General features: G+C 51.2%; 1 protein-coding gene across 1 annotated transcript in view; it reads left to right on the top strand.

Moving 5' to 3' along the window:
* The first annotated feature begins 3,745 nt into the window (after window positions 1–3,745).
* Window positions 3,746–19,177, top strand: part of GALNT10 (polypeptide N-acetylgalactosaminyltransferase 10) — a 175,665-nt gene continuing 160,233 nt past the window's right edge. The window contains exon 1 of the mRNA XM_008152252.2: window positions 3,746–4,024. Coding sequence (XP_008150474.1) covers window positions 3,866–4,024 — 159 coding nt within the window. The 5' untranslated portion in view covers window positions 3,746–3,865. The remainder of the gene's footprint in view (window positions 4,025–19,177) is intronic.

The following is a 19,177-nucleotide window of genomic DNA, read 5'->3' on the forward strand; positions in this document are numbered from 1 at the left end:
TCTCAAATGGCATTGCCTCAGTGAGTGGGATAAAGCCCCAGGAGTTTCCTCCCCCTAGCATCCCACATTGTAAGAGATCAGAGTCCAGGATGAAAGCTGGGCTAATGGGTTAGAGTTTCCATTGGGGGCCGACCAGGCCGACCAGCTTTGATTAACAAATCACTCAGTAAGACACAAGAAAAAGCTCAAATCCAATTTTACACAGAATCCTCTAGGGAGCTGGAAGAAAGGATGGAGAGGAGAGAGACATTGAAGGTTTTCCTGTACATAATCTCAGCTGCTACACTTCACTCAACCACTAATTACTGAGCATCTATTGTGTTCCAGGCCTGGATGGGGCCCCGGCTTACCTTCTTGGAGTTGAGCAGGAGTCTGAGCTGAAATCCATGTGCCCTGGCTTAGCTCCTGCTGCTCTGGCCCAGGAAGAGGGGTCACCCTTTTGGCAATTTCCTCTGCCTGGAAGGAGCATGGGTTTTCTAATTTGAAAAATAAAAGGAAGTCTGTGCTAGCAGAGGCAGACAATACTCGACAGGACAAAAAAAAAAAAAAACACAAAAATTACCAAGTTCCCCCTTGCTTGGAGCTCACAGCCTAGAGAAGGAAACCCAAAATGATACCTGTTCTGAAGAAAAATCAAGCAGATGGTGGTGATGGGGACACTCCTTGATATTTTAGATGATATTTTAGATATATTGGTCAGGGAAGCACTGTCTGAGGCAGGACATTTGATTCGGTACCCGAAAGATGGGAGGGAGAGAACCAGGCAAAGGTTTAGAGGAAGAGATTTCTTGATAATGGCACAGCAAATCTGCAAAGGCTCTGAGGCCATCTTCAGTTGGTTCATTTGAGGAATACAGTGAGAAGATCAAGGTAAGGAGAAGAGTTGGGAAGAAAGCAAAGTCTAGAAATCGGGCTGATCATGTAGAGCCTCGTGGCCTGTGGCAAGGATGCTCATAGATTAATGTAACAAAGAGAAGTCACAGGTGAGTTCCCAGGATCAGAGCAGCTTCATGTTTGTAAAAGGATCATCCTAGCTACTCTGTTTCTAGCATTGTGCTCCTGGTGTGGAGGCACATGAAAGAATTCTGCAACATTATCTTTCCCTCCAGGAACTTTGTTTGTCAGAGACAGGATGGAAATTCAATTACATAAACACTGTGTATCAACTGTAGTGTTTATAAGGGGGGGGGGGGCTGGGGGTTATAGTTATAGCAGCATTCTTCATAATAGCCAAAAGATGTAAATAGTTCAAATATCCATGAATGGATGAATGGATAAACAAACTGTGGTATATACTTACACTGGAATATTATTCAGTCTTAAAAGGGGGTGGAGTTCTGATACATGCTACAACATGGATGATCCTTGAAAACATGCTAAGTGAAATAAACCAAACAGAAACGGACAAATATTGTATGACTCCACTTATATGAAGTACCTAGAATGGTCAAAGTCATAGAAACAGAAAGTAGAATGATGGTTACCAGCGTTTGAGAGGAGGGAATGGGGAGTTAGTGTTTAATGGGTACAGAATTTCTATTTAGGAAGATGAAAAAATTCTGGAGATGGGTAGTGGTGATGGCTGCACAATAATGTGAATGTACTTAATGCCACTGAATGGCTCAAATGGTAAATTTTATATTATGCATGTTATTACAATATTTTTTTAAAAGGCATTAGGTAAGGATCTAGGGAAAGAAGAGTGAGCAGTCTAGGCAGAGGTAATAGCAAGTGCAAAGGCCCAGAGGTGGGAATGTGCCTGATGTTCTCTGAGGAACAGCAAGAAGGCCAATGGGTTGGGGCATAATGAAGAGAGTAAAGGGTGAGGGCTATCCACGTGTAGCCTTGTAGGATCTTGTCGTTCTTTATAGAAATCCAGGGGGAGGCGGGGAGCCACTGAAGCAATTTGAGGAGAGAGGTGATGCTATCTGAACTTTGTTAAAACAGGATCACTCTGGCGCTTACTTTTCTTCATTCTGAGTCTCATTTGCAAATGATGATAAGAAAAGCATTTATCCCAGGGAAGCTATGAACATTAGAAGAGGTGATGCACGTCAAGGGTTTAACATGGTACCTGACATAGCATTCAGTAAAAGGTAAGCGTTACTGTGACAGAAATCCAAAGAAAGACAGCAGCCCCGTGAGGACTTTCGGAGGACTTCATGGAGGAGATGGCAGTTCAACCAGACATGGGAAGATGCACAAGATTTCTACGGACATAGATGGGGAAGAGGTGGGCTTTCTGGGTAGAAGCAACTAAGTGGTCAAGGAAAGCAGCCAGCAATTGGCCAGGGCAGAGAGGAGAAAGGATGTTTGATCTGCCCTGGCAGGCCACAGTGTGGAGTCTACAGCCTAAATGACGAGAGCTTTGAAGGTTTTGTAGCCGATGTCAAAATCTGTAAGCTTTTGATTTCAGAAAACAGAATCGCCACCCCCCCTGCCTGGAGCTGGAAGAGCTGGGAAGCCGGAGTCATCAGGACACTGGTCCGAGGCTGGGCTGGATGGAGGGGGAGAGAATCAAGAGGACGCTTTGGGGGTGGAAAAGAGGAAGGCAACCAAGAGGGCGCGTGGTCCCTCGGCATCGGAGGAAGCAATTCCGTGAAGAGCACTGAGGAGCCACAGGCGTCACCGCCCAGCTACGTGGCCCTCCACGGTGCCCAGAGGGCCACACTCCCTCAGAGCCCTCCCCACGGTCCAGACACATTCCACCGTCTAATGCGATGATGTTGCAGCTCCCAGATGTGGGGGCTCGAGTCTGTTTTCATGTCATCCCTGTGCCTGGCACAGTGTCTGGTACACAGTAGGCATTCGCTAAGGGTTTGCAGAAGAGCTAACCTGAGACAGAGACGGACAAGAGGTTTCAATAAAGGGCTCCATGAGCTGATTGCCTAGAAGTACACGTGGGACTGGAGGGCATTCCAACCCCAAGGAGGTTGGGCTTTCGTGAGAAAAGGTCCTGCCAGAGAGATGCCGGTCACCTCCCCGCCCGTTTGCAGGGTCAACAGACAGGTGGCAGGCGGGCACAGCACTCCCCAGTTTACCCAAGGCGTTCACACCTAACGTCAGGAGCTCCGAAAGGAAGAAAAACGAGGGTCCGCCGTCAAAACTGCGCGTGAGGCACGGCTGTGGCCCCATTTCACAGGTGTGGCCTGGGGACACAGGGTCCCCCGAGTCACAATAAGTCCGCAGGTTCTCTCTCGGAGCCGAGCCGAGGTGGGTGGGGAGTCCCAGCTCCCGGGGCCGCGGGGAGTGGAGCGTCCCTCCCGGCTCCAGCACAACCTGCACATCCCCGCGGAGCGCGCAACGTGTCCACTGGAATGCGGAGCAGAGGTTGCCGGGCGGGGCTGTGGATCCCCGGGCGCGTCCCAGCGCGCGAAGACGCACCGAAGCCTCCCCGCACCAGTTAGCGCCCAACTCCCCAACTCCGGGACTTTAGCAAAGCTCCTACGGGCGGGGGGGCCGCCGAGGAGCGGACCGCACCATCGCGGCCGAGAGGGGGGAGCGGTCTGCGCTCGGATCCCGCGGCGCCCGGGCGGACCAGGAAGAGCCGCAAGAAGGTTTTGTGCTCCGGGACAAGGCACTCGGCAGCCGATCTACCGGAGGGCAGCGCGGGCCGAGCGGGTGGCCGGGTCTCGGGACCTACGGGGCCGGCGGCGACCACCCCCCTTGGCGGCGGCGCGGTGGCCGAGCCCGGCTCCTCGGCTGGCGAGCAGCGGAAGTGCCGCGGAGTTGGAGCGGGGCCGGCGCCGCGGCCGCTTCTGCTCGCCGAGCTGCTGCCGCCGGGCGGGCGGGCGGGCGGGCTGACGCTCGGAGCTGGGGGCCGCGCGGCGGGACCGGCGGGACGCGGCGGGGCTGACCGGCCCCGATGAGGCGGAAGGAGAAGCGGCTTCTGCAGGCGGTGGCGCTGGTGCTGGCGGCCCTGGTCCTTCTGCCCAACGTGGGGCTCTGGGCGCTGTACCGCGAACGGCAGCCCGACAGCACCCCCGGGGGATCTGGGGCTGCGGTGGCCCCAGCGGCCGGACAGGTGAGTCCTCTAGATGCTTGAGGGTTGGGAACACTTTCTCCCCTAATTTACTTCTAGCTTTCGGTTCCTTCCTTCCCCTTCCCCTGCCTTCTCAGAGTCAGCGCCCGAGACACTTCTGTTCTTTCCATTTTTTTTAAATTTATTTTTTGGATGGGAAATTGAGGTTCAGAGAAAGACAGGGACTTGTCCAGGACCCCACGCCCGTCAGAGGCAGAACCAGAACTGGAAACCAGGAATCCTGATGCCCAGTCTGGACGTCTGTTTCTTACCGTAGGTTCCCGTCCTTCTTTCTGCCCATTTGTCTAACCCCCTCACCCCTCCAGCATCTCTCTTTTGGAGGATACTGTCAGCATGCCGCATCCCAGGATAACTCCTGGAGATCCCGATACTTCTAGATGGTGTCCAGGCCTTTTCTAATTTCCCCCCACCTGCTGCTCCCGGTGTTCCCTACTCAGGTCAGCCCCTTTCCTGTGTTGCCATGAGTTAGGAGGTGGGCCTCCCACCTCTCCCTATTTGCTCCCCTCCTCCCAGATCCTGTGGGTTCCTCGGAGTATGCAAAGATCATGCTCCCCTTGGAGCTTCAGGCCCTAGGGATGGGGAAGGGGGTTGAGCTCCTGGTTCTTGAGGGGTCTACTGTTTTTTTGACCTTCTGAGGGTCCAGAAGTGGGGGCTCTGGTAGAGAGATCCCCAACATTTCCCAGAGGCTATTTGTGCCCAGTGCCCAGAAGATGGAATATTATATGCTTTCCTTGCCCCTTCTCAGAGTACCATGACCCCTCTGAACTTGTTCAGGCTAATTAGGTGTGCTGTTTCTTGCAGCAGAGACTAGGATTTTAATTGTTTCTGCCTCCTCTGAACTCACCCGTGTGTGTGTGTGTGTGTGTGTGTGTGTGTGCATGTGTGTGTGTGCTGTGTGTCACACATACTTATAGACTGAGAGCAGAAGCTCTGTCAGTTGGCTCCTAGCCTTCCAGCCCCTGACCCAGTAGCTGACAGTGAGCGAATGCATGCTTGACAAATGTTTCACACAGTGGGACATGTCAGGTTTGTTAAGGGATTTCCTGGTTCCATGGGAAGCAGATAATTTGTGCAGCAGGGTCAAGTTTGATTGTTGGCAGGATGAGCGAAGAAGCTGACTTTTGAAGCTGATGGTTTTCCTTTCGCTTCCCGCTCTCAGGCTGCTGTCTGGGTAGCGAGTGGGGCATCTTGAGCAGGGCTCTTTGTGACAGAACGGACCAATTTGGAGTGTAGCCTGTCGCTCGGTAATTGTTGCAAACCATCCTGCAGGGCCTGGTTGATCTTTCTGGTAGAGCTTACTGTTTGGACATTAAGGACCCTAACTCCTTTCCTAAATCCCTGGCACAAACCCTGACAGCCAACTCAGACGCCTCTCCCTTAAATTCTGTATTCCTGTGGGTGTTTGCTCCACGAATTCTTTCTTCTGTTCCCATCCTGGGCCAGGGTTAGGAGGTCAGGGTCTGTCCTCTGCCCTACCATTAAACTTGCTGTGTATGTCCTTGATCACCTGTCAGGTCCGTCTCTGAGTCTCCCTTTCTCCTTATGTAAAATGTGGCTATTGGTCTAGCTCCACCATTCTGTAATACCGTCAATGAATCAATGAGGAGTCCGTTGACCACCTTTTTTTTCCCTGTGGCAGGAGCCCCTTGTAGCATCCCTAGCTGTGGGGGCACCATACTGGACTTAGCCCCGGGTCATAGGGGAGAGTGCCCTGCCCAAGTGCAAACTCTCCTTTGGAATAGCTCTGGCCAGTTCTAAAATAGCTCATAACATTCGGCCTCTGCCTGGAGAAAGCCCTCGTATTTCATTTGCTGTGGATGCCAGACATCCTGATTCTCATTTTCTATAGACCCAGATGTGTAGAGAGAAGGTTAAGGTTAACTGCCAGTTTGGCCTGAACTTTCAAAGTAAATTACTCACTTGTGCAACAGGGAATTGATGGAATAAGGCAGCCTTTTGGGCAGAGAGAGAGAGGGAAGCAACAGCTGGGCGCTAGCGGCTCAGAGCCCTGAACTGAAATGGACAGACAAGCACATCTGGGAAGGTCTAGTTCTTGTTCATTTCTTTTGCTCTGCAATATCATGAAGAGGAGGAGGAGGAAGTGGTGAATGGGGTCTGGTGGTGGTGGTAGGGGGTACCAGCTGATTATCCTTGCTTTAAAGGAAATGTCTTGGCTCCCTGGGAGCAACAGAATGGAGCTGTTTCCCCAATGACAAGCTCTTTAGGTGCTATAGGATTCTGCATTCATCCTCTGCCTTTCAGGAACACGCTGCCAAATTTCCACACAGTCCCCTGTTTGTTCCACTCTCCTGCAGATGCACAGCACTGGGCTTGGCCCCCGCTCCTGCGTTGGAATGTCAGCTGGCCTTGAGGGGAGAGGCTGACTGCTCACAGTGACGGTGCTCTGCCCCTCATCCCAGAGTACCGGGATGTGCACGGAACACGCCAGGCTGCTGTCTGGGAAATCAGGCATCTTGAGCACACAGAGCTGCTTTTCGACAGGGCTGACCAGTTCTGAGCTCAGCCTGCCACTCCTGTGATTGTTGAGCATGATCCCAGAGCACCTGGTTGATCTTTCCGGCAGAAATAACTGCAGAGGCTCTGGAGGGAAGCCTGACAGGACTTTATCCAAATGAAAAATATATTCCTTGTGGGTTTGAGAGAAGTTTCTTTGAGAGTCACAAATGCACTGTTTGAGTGGTCCTTTAACTCCTTGATTTCTCCACTGGATTGAAGAGTACAGAGTTTTAAATTAAGAGCATTTATCATCTGCTAGAGCTTAAGTCTATACAACTGTCACACTGACTCCAGAGGTGCTGGGTAGGGCGGCTGATTTATAAAGGACACAGAATGCTCTTAGGATTTCCAAATCCATCTGGTCAGACAGCTCAGCTGGCTGCTTTGAAAGCTGCAATACCAAGCAAGAAAAGCCAGTCTTGAAGCCATCTTCATTTTAATTTGGGGTTCCCTCTCATTCCTAGCCTCCATCTGCTTAACATCTTGGTTTGATTCTCCAGTCTGTTTCATATTCCAGATTTGGGAACTGGCCATGAAAAACCCATACTGGGAAATACGATGCGGTTCCTCCCCATCTCTGAGCCGTAATCTCTTGTGAGAAATGACTTCATTGGATAAGAGCGACTATGCAATAGAAATTGGTGGGTTAATGGAATACCGGTGACTTAAAGTTTCAAGAATCAGGAGTTTTTACTCATTGTATCTTTATTTTTCATTGTGAACTTTATTACTAAAACATCCAGAAATCAATACCTTTTCCCCCTCTGTTAGTCTTCCTGGTGGCAGAGCCTTAGCAATCGGAAAGTTAAGTGCCATAGAAATGTAGCCTTGGAATGATTTCCTTAATTTTCCACAGAGGGGCTGGGATCCTGTAGATGGCTAATCACTTCCCTGCCTGTGTGCCCAGCTGAAGCCTGATGCCACAGGGGAAGGGTTGTTGATTTACTTGAGCAAATCTTGCTCCCCACCTGCTTTCTCTAATCCTGGGCTTGCAATCTCCCTAGGAGCCCAGCTGAGGAAGGCCTTGGAACAGAGGCCTGGGTTCTAGTTCTCTCTCCTTCCTTAAACTTACTGTGTGACCTTAGGAAAGTGGTTTAACCTCTCTGGGCCTTGGATTCCTCATCTGTGAAGTAAGGGCTTAGATTCAGAAGGGGAAAGGTAATTGTGTGTATAATGGTGCTTCCCCTCCCCTGGCCAGGGCAGACATTGCTAAGCATCTCTTTCCCATTAAACCCAGACTTGGCCTCAGACTGTTTGTCAACACTGCTACTCAAACGGCGTCAATGGCATGTTGAAACTCAAATGCGATGTAGGGGATAGATACTGTGAGGACTTTTCCAACTCTAACATCCTGGAGTTCTGTGGGTTTGTTTGGAAGCATGTACTGGAAAGGCCTGGATAGTAGCAGTGTGTTTAAACAAGCTTTCGTATCTAACTTGTGAGGAGGCCACCACTCAGAGATCTGTTCAAACCCTAATGCCTTCTCTCAGGCTGTAGTCTGAGGATGTTCAGCTTTTAATCTACTGGCTCCAGTGACACAATAAAAACTAATGGAACAGGAATGAATGAAAACGCAAAGGCCTGTTTGAAAGATAACCATCTAGCTTGCTAATTGCACCTTGTCCACAGTCAGCTCTTCCACAGAGATGGCATCAGGATCTCATCACTGAAAAACTCCTGGAGGCAAACTGGCAGCCAGACGTATGTCCCATGACAGCTAAATGCTCATGGGTGTTAGCAGTGGGTTGTTTTATTTTGAATGTATCTGACCCTCTGCATTCCATCTTTGTGTCAGAGCCTGTAAAAGAAGAGCTGGTGGATAAGGCTCTGCCCCCAGGAGGACTGAAATAAGAGTCCTGCTTCTCCGAAAACCACTGTCCTCACGCCCAGTGAAGTGGGGTGAGGAGGTAGCTTATATGTGCCTGAGTTCCTGTGGCCTTCCCCCCGCCCCCAAAATGTCTTAAAGTAGGAACCACATCCTCTTCTAGCACTTGGCGTGGCACTTGTAAGACAGAACGTGTTTGCTCAGTTATGATGTGTATCAGCAGGAAGGGGGCTGGAGAAGTCATCTAGTCCCACCCGCTCATTTTGTAGATACAGAAACTGAGGCCCAGGAGAGGGGAACTCAGTTCACAGAGAGGCATGCAGATCAGAACCCAGTTCTTCTCTCCAAGTTCTTACTCTGTTTGACCATGAATATTTCCCCCTCCACATGCTAATATTTGATCCTTCTCCACCATTATTTTCTTCATGAGCCGAGAGTATCACTCCCAGTTTTGGAGGCCAGCACTTACTGAGACCAGCTCTCTGCTGGAACTTACCTGGCTTTTACATTTTCTTTTCACAAATGTTTATAGTTTTAAAGCAAGTAATATGGATTAAATTTTAAGGTGGCAAAGGGATCCAGCAGGGGAATCAGAGGAGTGAAAAGGACGCATCGCCTGTAGCATCCCAGGTGACACCATCACTGCTACCTGTGGTAGATGGACTAATCTCAGTTCAAGCGCCACCTCAGATTCTCTGTCAGTTGCAGGTAACAGAATGTATTAAGCCACGTGGGCTGACAGGAGTCAGGGAATTTATTAGTTAGCTCCTGTAATTGCAATTGACTTCAGGTATGGTGTGATCCAGAGGTTCACGTCCTAGACTGAGCCCCCATGGTAGCAAAAAATGGTTGCAACTCTTTCCCATCTCATATCCACACCCAGATCCCAGAGGAAAGAGTCTGTGACTTCTGACAGCGTCTGTAGAAGAGAGGAAAGGTCTTGCCGATAAGCCCTGGCAAGATCTCCTTAGGCATTATTGGCCCAGTTTGGATCTAATGGGCTCTCTGAACCATTCGCAGTTGATGCTGATAGACTTAACCCACTCCAGAACTACTGGTCGGGTCAGGCCACCCAAATCTTAGGAAGAGCAGTTGGGGAAAATCGGGTGGGGAGGAGGGGAAATGAAATCTGGGGAAGAAGCCAGCAAATATCCCCTTCAGAATCCCGCTGACACAGGATCCCAGGCAGTTGAGGGATCAGACGTGGTCCTCGAGATAAAACCCCTTGGCCCTCCTGGACTCAGTTTTGATCCCTGAACCTGCAGTCTGGAGGTCTGATTCTCATTCTGCCCCACCCTTGGCTGAGAGGCTTAACTCTGTGGGCCTCAGTTTCCTCCTGGGGATGGCCAGCTGGAGTAGAGGGCTGAAGCGAGGAGCAGCTGAAAGCCGCCTTTATTTCATCTTCCGTATGAGTTCTGCGGCTGCCTTCCTTCCCCCTCGCAGGCGTCCTGAGAGCTGCCCCCGCCCCTTCGCACACACATTAAAAGTCAGTTCATTGAAAATTTCTCTCAAGCTGAAAAAGAACTTCTGTCTCTTCAGCTCTGACTCTTTTTCTGCCTGGCCCTCTTAGCTGGAGGAGGCGGAGTGTTCATACTTTGGAAGCTAGAGGAAGCTAAACAATTCCGCTTGCTGGGGTGGGTGGGTGTGTATTTATGAGTGTGTAGCTTTCTCTCCATGTGTCTCTCCTCTCTCTTATCTTTGGATGGTTCCTGTTTGGTGCCCTCTGCTGAGTGTAGATAGAAGAAGAAAGGGGGGAAAGCCAGCCCATTGGTTTCCTTCCCTTTGGTTTTGAGAGACGTCTGAGTTTCAAATGCTGAATTTTCTTTAGTTTGGTGATAAAAGCCACATCATGAAATGATGCTGAGGACGATGATGCTGAGCATGATACTGTTAATAATAATAGCAGCTACCATTTATTTAGCACTTCTTCTGCGAGGCAGTGGATTAATAGGCCCTTTATCTGTGCAGCTTGTCAGATAGTCACAGTAGCTCACAGGTGGGAGCAAATGAAGGAGCCAGTCCTCCTAGATGGAGACCCCGTGAGGCAGTGTGTAGTGCCTGTGGCCAAGGGAGGGAAGGGTGCCTCCGGTGTCATTGGAAGGTCAGCAATCCCAGCATAGGTGGTTGGCCCAGCAGCACAGGGTTCAGAGGTGGACCAGGGCCAGGCAGTCTCTCCTGATGGGGGGTGGGGAGGAGGCTGTGCATGCACAGGCAGCTCTTTGTGTCCCACTCCCTGATTCTTGGATACCTGAGGCAATTACCGGGGGGAGACCTAGCTGCTTCCTACCCTGGGAGAGGACCCAGATGCTCTGCTTCCTTCTAGGAAGTATTCTTTGCCGCCTCCAGGAAGCATGCATGCCCTCGGGTTTCTCACAGGTCTCAGATCCCCCAAGCCGTGGTTTTCTCATCGGCCTGCTTCGATCAGAGGCCTTCGGGACGGCACAGCCTGGTGTTTCTTTCTGCTTCTCCCTTCCTGCACCTGCTGGTGTGTTCCACGTGCCTCTGGGACTCCACACACACGGCTCCCTTGCCTCAGGCCCGCTTCTTCCCTGCAACCTCCCTCCTAAACCTGGCTCACCCCTGCTGGGGCAACCTGAGGTAGCAAGGGTGAGTCGGGGTCTCAGAGCAGAACCCCTCATGGACATGTACCTGGCAGTGTAGTAATCGTTTTTAATCTGTTCAGACTGGCTGCTCCTGAAGGCAGGCGCTAACCTCCATCTTGGTCACCCACTCTCGTTTGCCCCCAACATTTGATGAGGACTGAAGAAACAAGCGAGTGAATGACGTGGTTGGTGCTCAGTAACTGCTGGCCTAGTGCAGGCAGCTTAGCCTGAGGAATGGTTCTTCTCGAACTGCATGGCGCTTCAGAGTCCCTGGGGGGCCCCCGCCCAAGGAGCCCCATCCGGCCATTATGGGGGTGGTCAAGGAACCTTGTACTTAAATGCTATTGAGAGCCCATCAGGGAACTCTCTTCTCTCTGCCCACATCCCCAACTTGCCAGCATCCCCAAGAGGCAGACCTCGCCTTCTCCAGGGGCCCACTTTACTTTCCCCAGGAGCACTTGGGGACCTGCCTTTGAACTTCTCTTCCTGGAGTTGCCAACCAGCACTCCCAGGGGAGCCCTGTGGAGCCTGTTAGTGGCACAATATTAGGTGCAAGCGTCTCAGAGTCCGGATCTTAGATCTTAGATCTGGGATAGGCAGTGCACTTGGAGAATCCCTCCGCTGTGGGCTGCCGGGACTCTCCGGGGCCCTCCAGCCGTTTTCCTCTGATGTCCGTGGTCTGTTGCCCTCCCAGGATGGGTGCTCTGCCATCCTGCGTCGGAGGCAAGAATGAGGTGCCTGTGTGGGGAGAGCAGTGGTACTAAACCTGGGGCCTCTTGGGAAGGGGTGGCATTGTGGAGATCCTAGGAACCTCTCCCTTGAGCCTGAGAGAGCGTGGGATCAGGAACCAGGCCTAGCTCTGCCCCGCCTCTGGAGCTGCAGCCTCCTCCTAAAATGAGCATAATAATCAAAGCTTCTCCTAAAATGAGCACAGTGACCGCTGCGCCACAGTGCCATGGAGAGGATGGAATTACATTAAAGATGAGAAAACTGAGGTGCAGAGGAGTTCAGTGATGTCACCACAGCTGGAAAGTGAGGGCAACAGGATTCCGACCCCAGTGTCTCCTGCAAGTGGAGCACACAGCCCCGGGCTCCTTCCTGCTGCCTCCCCGCCCCCTGGGCCTGTGACCTGGGTGAGCTCACCCCCTTCCCCTGGACAGGAGGCCACGGTGGGAGGTCATCGCCCCGGGCCCCCTGAGCCTGGGCTCTGGAAAGCTCTTCCCTTAGTCGCGTGTGCAGACGGCAGTGCCAGGGCAGATTACCGCAGGCCCACGTGCCTCCTGGGCGCCTCACTGGGCAGCCTCCCGAGACTCCAGTTACCATTGTGTGTTTGTGCGGGTCTCCCCCCGTGAGTTGCAAAGGTGAGCCCTCCAAGTGGCGGGCTGCTGAGCTGAGGGGGCCGGTGAGGGCTGGAGGGAGGTGGCCTCTTCAAGGGAATAGGTTGGAAACAACTGCCGGGGGAGTGTGTGTGAAAATTACTTCCTGCTGCTAAAGCACATTGTATGTGCTCAACTGAAAACTGTTATTTTTGCATGTTTCCTCCTGAGTATTGATCAGAGTCAGCCGCTGACAGTTAAAATGTGTGTGTGTGTGCACATCTATTTGTGAAATAACCAATTTCTAAATCTGGCACCTGACTTTAGTGAAGAGTTGGTGTTTCTATTCTTGGGGCACCAGGGTCTGTGGTTTGGATTCCTGGTTATTTTATTGATAATAAACCCTAATGGCTGTCTCCTTCAGAGAACTTCTTTTATTTGACCTTTATATTATTTAAAACCCTCATGTGTACTTTAATGGAGGTTGTAAACTGGCGGGTATGTTTTTTATGGCTCACCTAGTGCTGGCCCAGGGATGGTTGGGTGTCTTTATTTTTAAATGTTAATAAGTTATCGGTACCTAAACATCGGAATGTTTCACATTTTTAAAAAATTCTCATTTCTGACTTTTGGGGGGAAATGGAAAAGTCTGGCACCAGGGCCCAGGTTCCAGTCTCACAAAAAGGGGTTGGGTCTGGGTAGCAGCTGCCCGCTCTAGACAGGCCAGCTCTCCGGGTGGCCATGGTCCCAGCCGTGCTTTGTGTCCCCAGACCTGGGTTCTGCAGCCTCTGCACAGCCAGCCTGGCCTCTGGAGACATTTGGGTTCGGGAGCCCTGCTTCAGAACCTCTGTCCAGTGTCTTCTCTTTATATCATGGAGGAGGCAGGGTGGGGCTTATGGCCCCCACTTTAGAGATGAGGAAAAACAAGGTTCAAAGAGCAGAAGTGATAGCAGTGTTCACAGACCCAGTTCAATTGAGGCTAATCGTGCCGTCAGCCTAATGTACTTTTCAGGAAAAGAAGAAGATGGCTCCTTGGAAATATAAATATATAAACCACAGGCTCTTGAACAAACTCACTTAAGTTTATATCAGCTGTTCCTGCTCTATCTGAGCCCAACAATCCCTTCCCTTGCTTCTCGGAGTCCGCAGGTGTCTGAGTTTGAGGGCTGCCCTGTCTAGTCAAGTTCGCTCCCGCCGTGTCAGGGGCTGCCGTGGGCTTGTTGGAAATGGAGTGCGTACGGGGTCCGCTTTGTTTTCGGCCTCGTGCTTCCTGGCACGTCAGGAAACCCCAGAATGTGCATTCCTGTTGCGGGGTGGGGGCTAGGAGTCTGTGAAACGAGAGGAAAGATGGCTTTCCCGGCAGAAGTGGCACTTTCCGAGTTCCCTGTGGGAGGGGCCTTAAGGGCATTCGGGCATTTCTGGAAAAGAGAGAGCCCGTGTGAGAGCCATTTGGGGCCCCCAGAGATCACTGGGTGAGTCAGTTCAGCTGAACACAGCCAGCTTTGCCAGGACAGGCGTGGCTGCGGCTCCACCCGCTTCAGGAACCTTCCCTTGAGGCTCTAGGTGGCTGCTGGTGTGGCAGTGGCCACTGGCACAGTCGGTGTGGCAGCCAGTCCTGGCTGAGAGCTAGGCTCTCTCTCTGAGTCCTGGCTCCACAGTGGTGACCGCTACCTTACTGAGCGGTTGCTGCATGCCACGCACTGTGCCCATCTAATTTCATTAGAGTTATAAGCCCAGGAGGCAAGTGCTCAGTTTTGCATGTGGTTAAAGTGAGGCTCAGGAAGCTTCAATAACTTCCAGGAACGCAGAGGAAATAAATAAGTGGCGGGACTGAAATGCATTCTTACACTGGTGCTCCTCACCACCATGCTGTGGCAAGTCATGTCACCTCTTTTAGCCTCCATTTCCTCTCCCATAAAGTGGGAATAGTACCTTCCTGACATACAGCAGAGCACAGATATCTCTTCCTGTCCCTCCCCTGCCCCCCCCCCCAGACAGACAGACAGACAGACACACACACACACACACACACACACACACACACACGCACACGCACTTGGGCCATTGTCAGGTACTGCTGTCTGCTGTGAGGCAGCCAAGGATCCTGCCAGGGAACAATGAGGCACATTAAGAAGGCTGCTAGGTGCCAAGCCAGAGGTATTAAAGGGACATTTGATTGGCAGGCTTTTGCTCTCTTTTTTTCTCTGTAGCTTTTAGGAGGGGAAAAGGCCTGGTATGGGTTTCCTCCCTCTGTGGTTTGTGTGGGCTCTCTCTGACTTTGGGTGTGAGTGTGCCACTTTCACTCATCTCCTATTCTCAACCCTTTCCTCTCCCTGTCTCTGTATGTCTCTCTGTCTCTCCCTGTACTCCTGACGCAAATACGATGACAGATGAGACAAAAAAAGCCACTACCACTGTGGAACCCACAATTCCAAGGGGACAGTCTTTCATGTTGTCCCATCTCCACAACCTCAGCCCTCCCGAATGGTCAGCCATCTTTGGCTTGAACACCTCCAGCGATGGGGAACTCACTCCCTTTAGTTCAGCAGAGTGCTAGGTTATATGTTATGGCTCAGGGTGACTTAGAGGATTTCTTGAGTGCCCACTACACATCTTTTAGGCTCCTCTCAAATCTATCCTTTCCCAGAAAGTATTCTCTGGTCTTTCCAGTTAGAATTAATTTCTGTCCCTTGGAAATGCTTACAGAGTGTAATTTGTACAACATTAGTGGCATGGATGATAGAGTGCTGTGTTTTGCCATCTCTCTAGGCAGAAGGAGGTAATGTGGAAGGAGCTTTCTCAGCCAGACAGCCCCTTGGATGAGGTTCCAGCTGGAGAGAAGAACCCCATAGGACTGCCACCTGGGCCTAAGCTTCCTCTATTTTCTAGAAGGTCCATCTCCAAACGTGGCCAGTGTATTTCATCTATTCTTTTAGGCCGGGGGATATTTTAGGTCTTGTGGACCATGTAGGCTCTGCTGTGACTACTCAGCTCTGTCATTACAGTGTGAAGGCAGCCAGAGACAGTACAAAAATGAATGAGCGTGCTATGTTCCAACAGAGCTTTGCAAAAACAGGCAGCAGACTGGATTTGGCGAGCTGCAGCTTGCTGACCCTGTTGTCATCTCTTCCTGGTGGAGGAACCACCTTGAGTTGCTGTGTGACCTTGGGCAGGTCCTTCTCCCAGAACCACATCCCCCACTAAATCAATGAATAGACTGTTATGGATTGAATCATGTCCCCCCAAAAAAGACATGTTGAAGTCCTAACCCCCAGTACCTCAGAATGTGACCTCTGGAAATAGGGTCATTGCAGATGTATTTAGGTAAGATAAGGTCATGTAGGGTTGGCCCTTAATCTTATGTGACTCACTAGTGTCCTTGTAAGAGGAGAGACACAGAGAGGGAAGATGGCCTTGGGAAGACTTAGGCAGAGGTTGGCATAAGCCAAGGAAGGCCTGGGGCAGCTGGACGAGGCTTTGGGGGGAGCATGGCCCTGCCAACACCTTGATTTCCACTTTGCAGCTCCCAGAACTGTGAGACCGTAACTTTCCGTTGTTTTAAGCCTCCTGGTTTGTGGCACGTTTTTAGGTAGCCCCAGGAAACCAGCTCATGAAACATCTTCCATTTTCTCATCACATTGTTTTGTGTGTGTACATGCGTGCGGTTCTGTGTTGTGTTTGGGCGGAGTGGATAAAACACTTTGCAAAGGCAGGATAATTGTCTTAATCTCTTCTAGGGACTTCGATTCCTTTTTAATTCATGGGGAAAATCCTCTCCTCCTATGGAGGATTAGCATATTATCCTGCACATATGCATTCTTTATAAAGCCACTCTCCTTGTTAAGAGATCAACCTCTTTTTTTCTTTTTTTTTTTTTAACTTGGCTAATAACCTTGAGCACCAATGAGTAAACACATGGTACTGCCTTTACTTAACTGTGTTATCTTTCTTTTTCTGAGTTCCAACTGCAATGATTCCAACTATTTCTTTTTAGCCTGTGCCCCAATGTAATTGATTTGGGGGGCTGCTGTGTGGTAGGTACAGAAAGCAACTGCTGCTGCCTTTAGAGAGCTCCTTGCTACAAGGGGACATGGACAAGTTCATGGTGACCTGGTGCACAAGGCAGAGCATCCTTATACTGCAGGAGCCAGCCAGGTGCTGTGGGTGTGAAGAGGAGGAGATTGCACTGGTTGAGGTCGGATGGACTTCTGGAAGGTGGTCACTTTTAAGGTGGCCCTGAGAAAGGTTAGGAATTTACAGAAGTGTTCATCCCAGGATTGGGGCCTCTCAGGTGGCAGAAAGGAGAGACCCTGTCCCCGGAGCAGGGAGTAAGCCAGTCACTGAACCTTCAGATGTCTCTTAGAGGGTAACTGTGGGAGGTGGGGGCCGGGGCACAGCGGGTGCGGCAGACTGGACTTCAGGACACTGGGAAGTCATCAGTAGTTTTGCAGAGAGGACCTGGTTGGACGAATGCCTCAGAAAAGTGGATATGGCAATGCAGGAGTCCTCCACTGGAGGCCAGGGGATCGGTTTGTAGACTGTGGGCGTTGAGAGAGAAAGGATGAATCCATTCATGAATCCATTAAGCCTATTGTGAGGCCATCCAACTATGCAACTTGCAGCTGCTGAGCTTCAGACACTCATAATGTAACTTCTATGCAGGTTGCTTTGGCCAGTCCCAGTATCAGGTGCCTTACATACATCACTGTTCTTAGTCTTCACAGCAACCCAGAGACATGCACACTGTAAATATCCCCATTTTGTACAGGAGGGCACTAAGCACCAGGGAGGGGAAATGTCCCACCCAAGGTCATGCAGCTGGTCGCTGATGGAGCTGTGACCGCCCTGCAGTTCTCAGCCTTTACCTCTGCCCGTGGCTCCACACACCAGACAGGTCCAGCTGAATACAATGGGACCCTCTCGTAGCTGCAGGGATCCCACTGTGTGAGCACTTAGAGGAGTCAGTTGGCCAGATGGGCAGGGCAGGTGGAGCAGGAAAGGCCGTCTGAGGGGGGAATCCTGACCTCAAGCTTTGAAGGTGAGTGGGCTGGTTCAGCCGGGCCGGGAAAGGGCTGGGGGCAGGGTGGGAGCACAGTCCCAAGCCCAGAGTGGGCAAAACAGCATGGTGTGTGCAGGCTCTCCCAAGCTCAGTGCTGCTGGCTCCTAAAAAGTAATGTCAGGAGTGGGCCTGGAAGAGGCAAGAACGCTGGTGGGGCCAAGTCCATGGGCTGAACTTCACTTGCGGTTCCCAGAGACGTGCTGGGCAGAGAAGTCACGGGGCCAGGCTTGCTTTCTGAAGGGTCCTGGAGTTCAGGAGTTGAAAGAGACCCAGCAGGTCATTGTGTCACCACTGTCAGATGTCTTCATGCGAGGCCAGGTGAGACAGGAGCTCCCAGGACAGGACTTGGGGGCCAGAGCACGCCCAGCACAGGGTGTGACTAGGAGGCTCAGCCCGTCGTTTAGCTGGCGTTTGTGCCTGGGGTTGTGCTTCATTCAGTGTGTCATTCAGCCTGCAGCTTTTGACTGAATGCTGAATGTGCCCAGGCTGGCTCTCTGCTACGCACTTGACATTCCGGCCGGAAAGGACATGGTCTCTGCCCTTGAGGACCAGCTGGACCCCTGGGCAGATAGTTCGAGGACAGCGAGATGTAGGCAGTCAGAGGAGTGGGCCCTGCGCCCCGAGAGCATGGGAGAGGACGCACAGTAGCCCTCAAGCTGATGTCCCTGCTGCCACCTCTCTCCTCCCCGCCTCCCCACCTCACCCCTAGGGTCATAGGGCCACAGGTTTGCCTGGGTCTGAGTCCCAGCTCTGCCCTTGACTAGCTGTTGGGAAAGTTCCCGAATCTCTGTCTCCCCATTTCCTCTACTTTAAAATGGCCATGATAGGAACACTTGAGATCTTGCTCCCTGGTATGTCTTTAGTTTGGCTCAAATAAGCTCTTATGAAAATTCAAAAATAAATCAACAAAATAAAATGGGCATGGCAATAGTACCATAGGATAGTTATCAGGATTAAATTAGTTCATATACACACAGCAACTGGGACAGTGCCTGGCCTATAAGGAATGGTTCATAGACTCTGTTATCATGTCAGGTCCAGAATCCCTTAGCCTCAGCCCTCTGTATGAGGCGCATTTTAGGATTCAGAATTAAGTTAGTCAGGATTCAATCAGGAGAGAGAAACCACCCATGAACATTTGTTGTAAAGAATTATTAATTATGACAGGAGATTGGAGTAATGAAGGACTGGCTCTTAGAAAGTAAAGGGAACTCTAAATATGATCTAAAGAATGTGGGCCCCGACCGGCGTTGCCCAGTGGTTGAGCATGGACCTATGAACCAGGAGGTCACAGTTCAATTCCCAGCCAGGGCACATGCCCAGGGTCGCAGGCTTGATCCCCAGGAGGGGATCTTCTGCGGGAGGGGAGTGCTGAGCTGTTCAGCCAGCCTTCCTTAGCCTGGGTGACCTCCTCTCCACTTCCCCCTCTTTTTTCCGATGGTGATTGCTGAGCCAAAGCCTGACTGCATGAAGCTCATCCATCTCCAGACTTCCATCTGATTTCTCTCTTAGTTTAATAAGAGGGATGCTGTCATCCAGGTATGAGGATTGCCCCTTCTATCCCAAAACTACGACTTCCCTGTTGTCTGCTTGCTGTGAAATTCCCATGTGGTTCCTCTTTGGGTGATGTATTGCTGTATAACAGTTATCTCAAAATTCGGAAGCTTATCACTACACACACTGATTACCTCACAGTTTCTGTGGGTCAGGAATTTGGGCTTAGCTGGGTGGCTCTGGCTCATGGTCTCCCACGGGATTGCAATCAAGATCTTGGCCAGGGCTGCAGTCATCTGATGTCTTGACTGGGCGGGGGAT

Source organism: Eptesicus fuscus, chromosome 6 (genome assembly GCF_027574615.1).
Source record: "Eptesicus fuscus isolate TK198812 chromosome 6, DD_ASM_mEF_20220401, whole genome shotgun sequence".
NCBI classification, from domain to species: domain Eukaryota; kingdom Metazoa; phylum Chordata; class Mammalia; order Chiroptera; family Vespertilionidae; genus Eptesicus; species Eptesicus fuscus.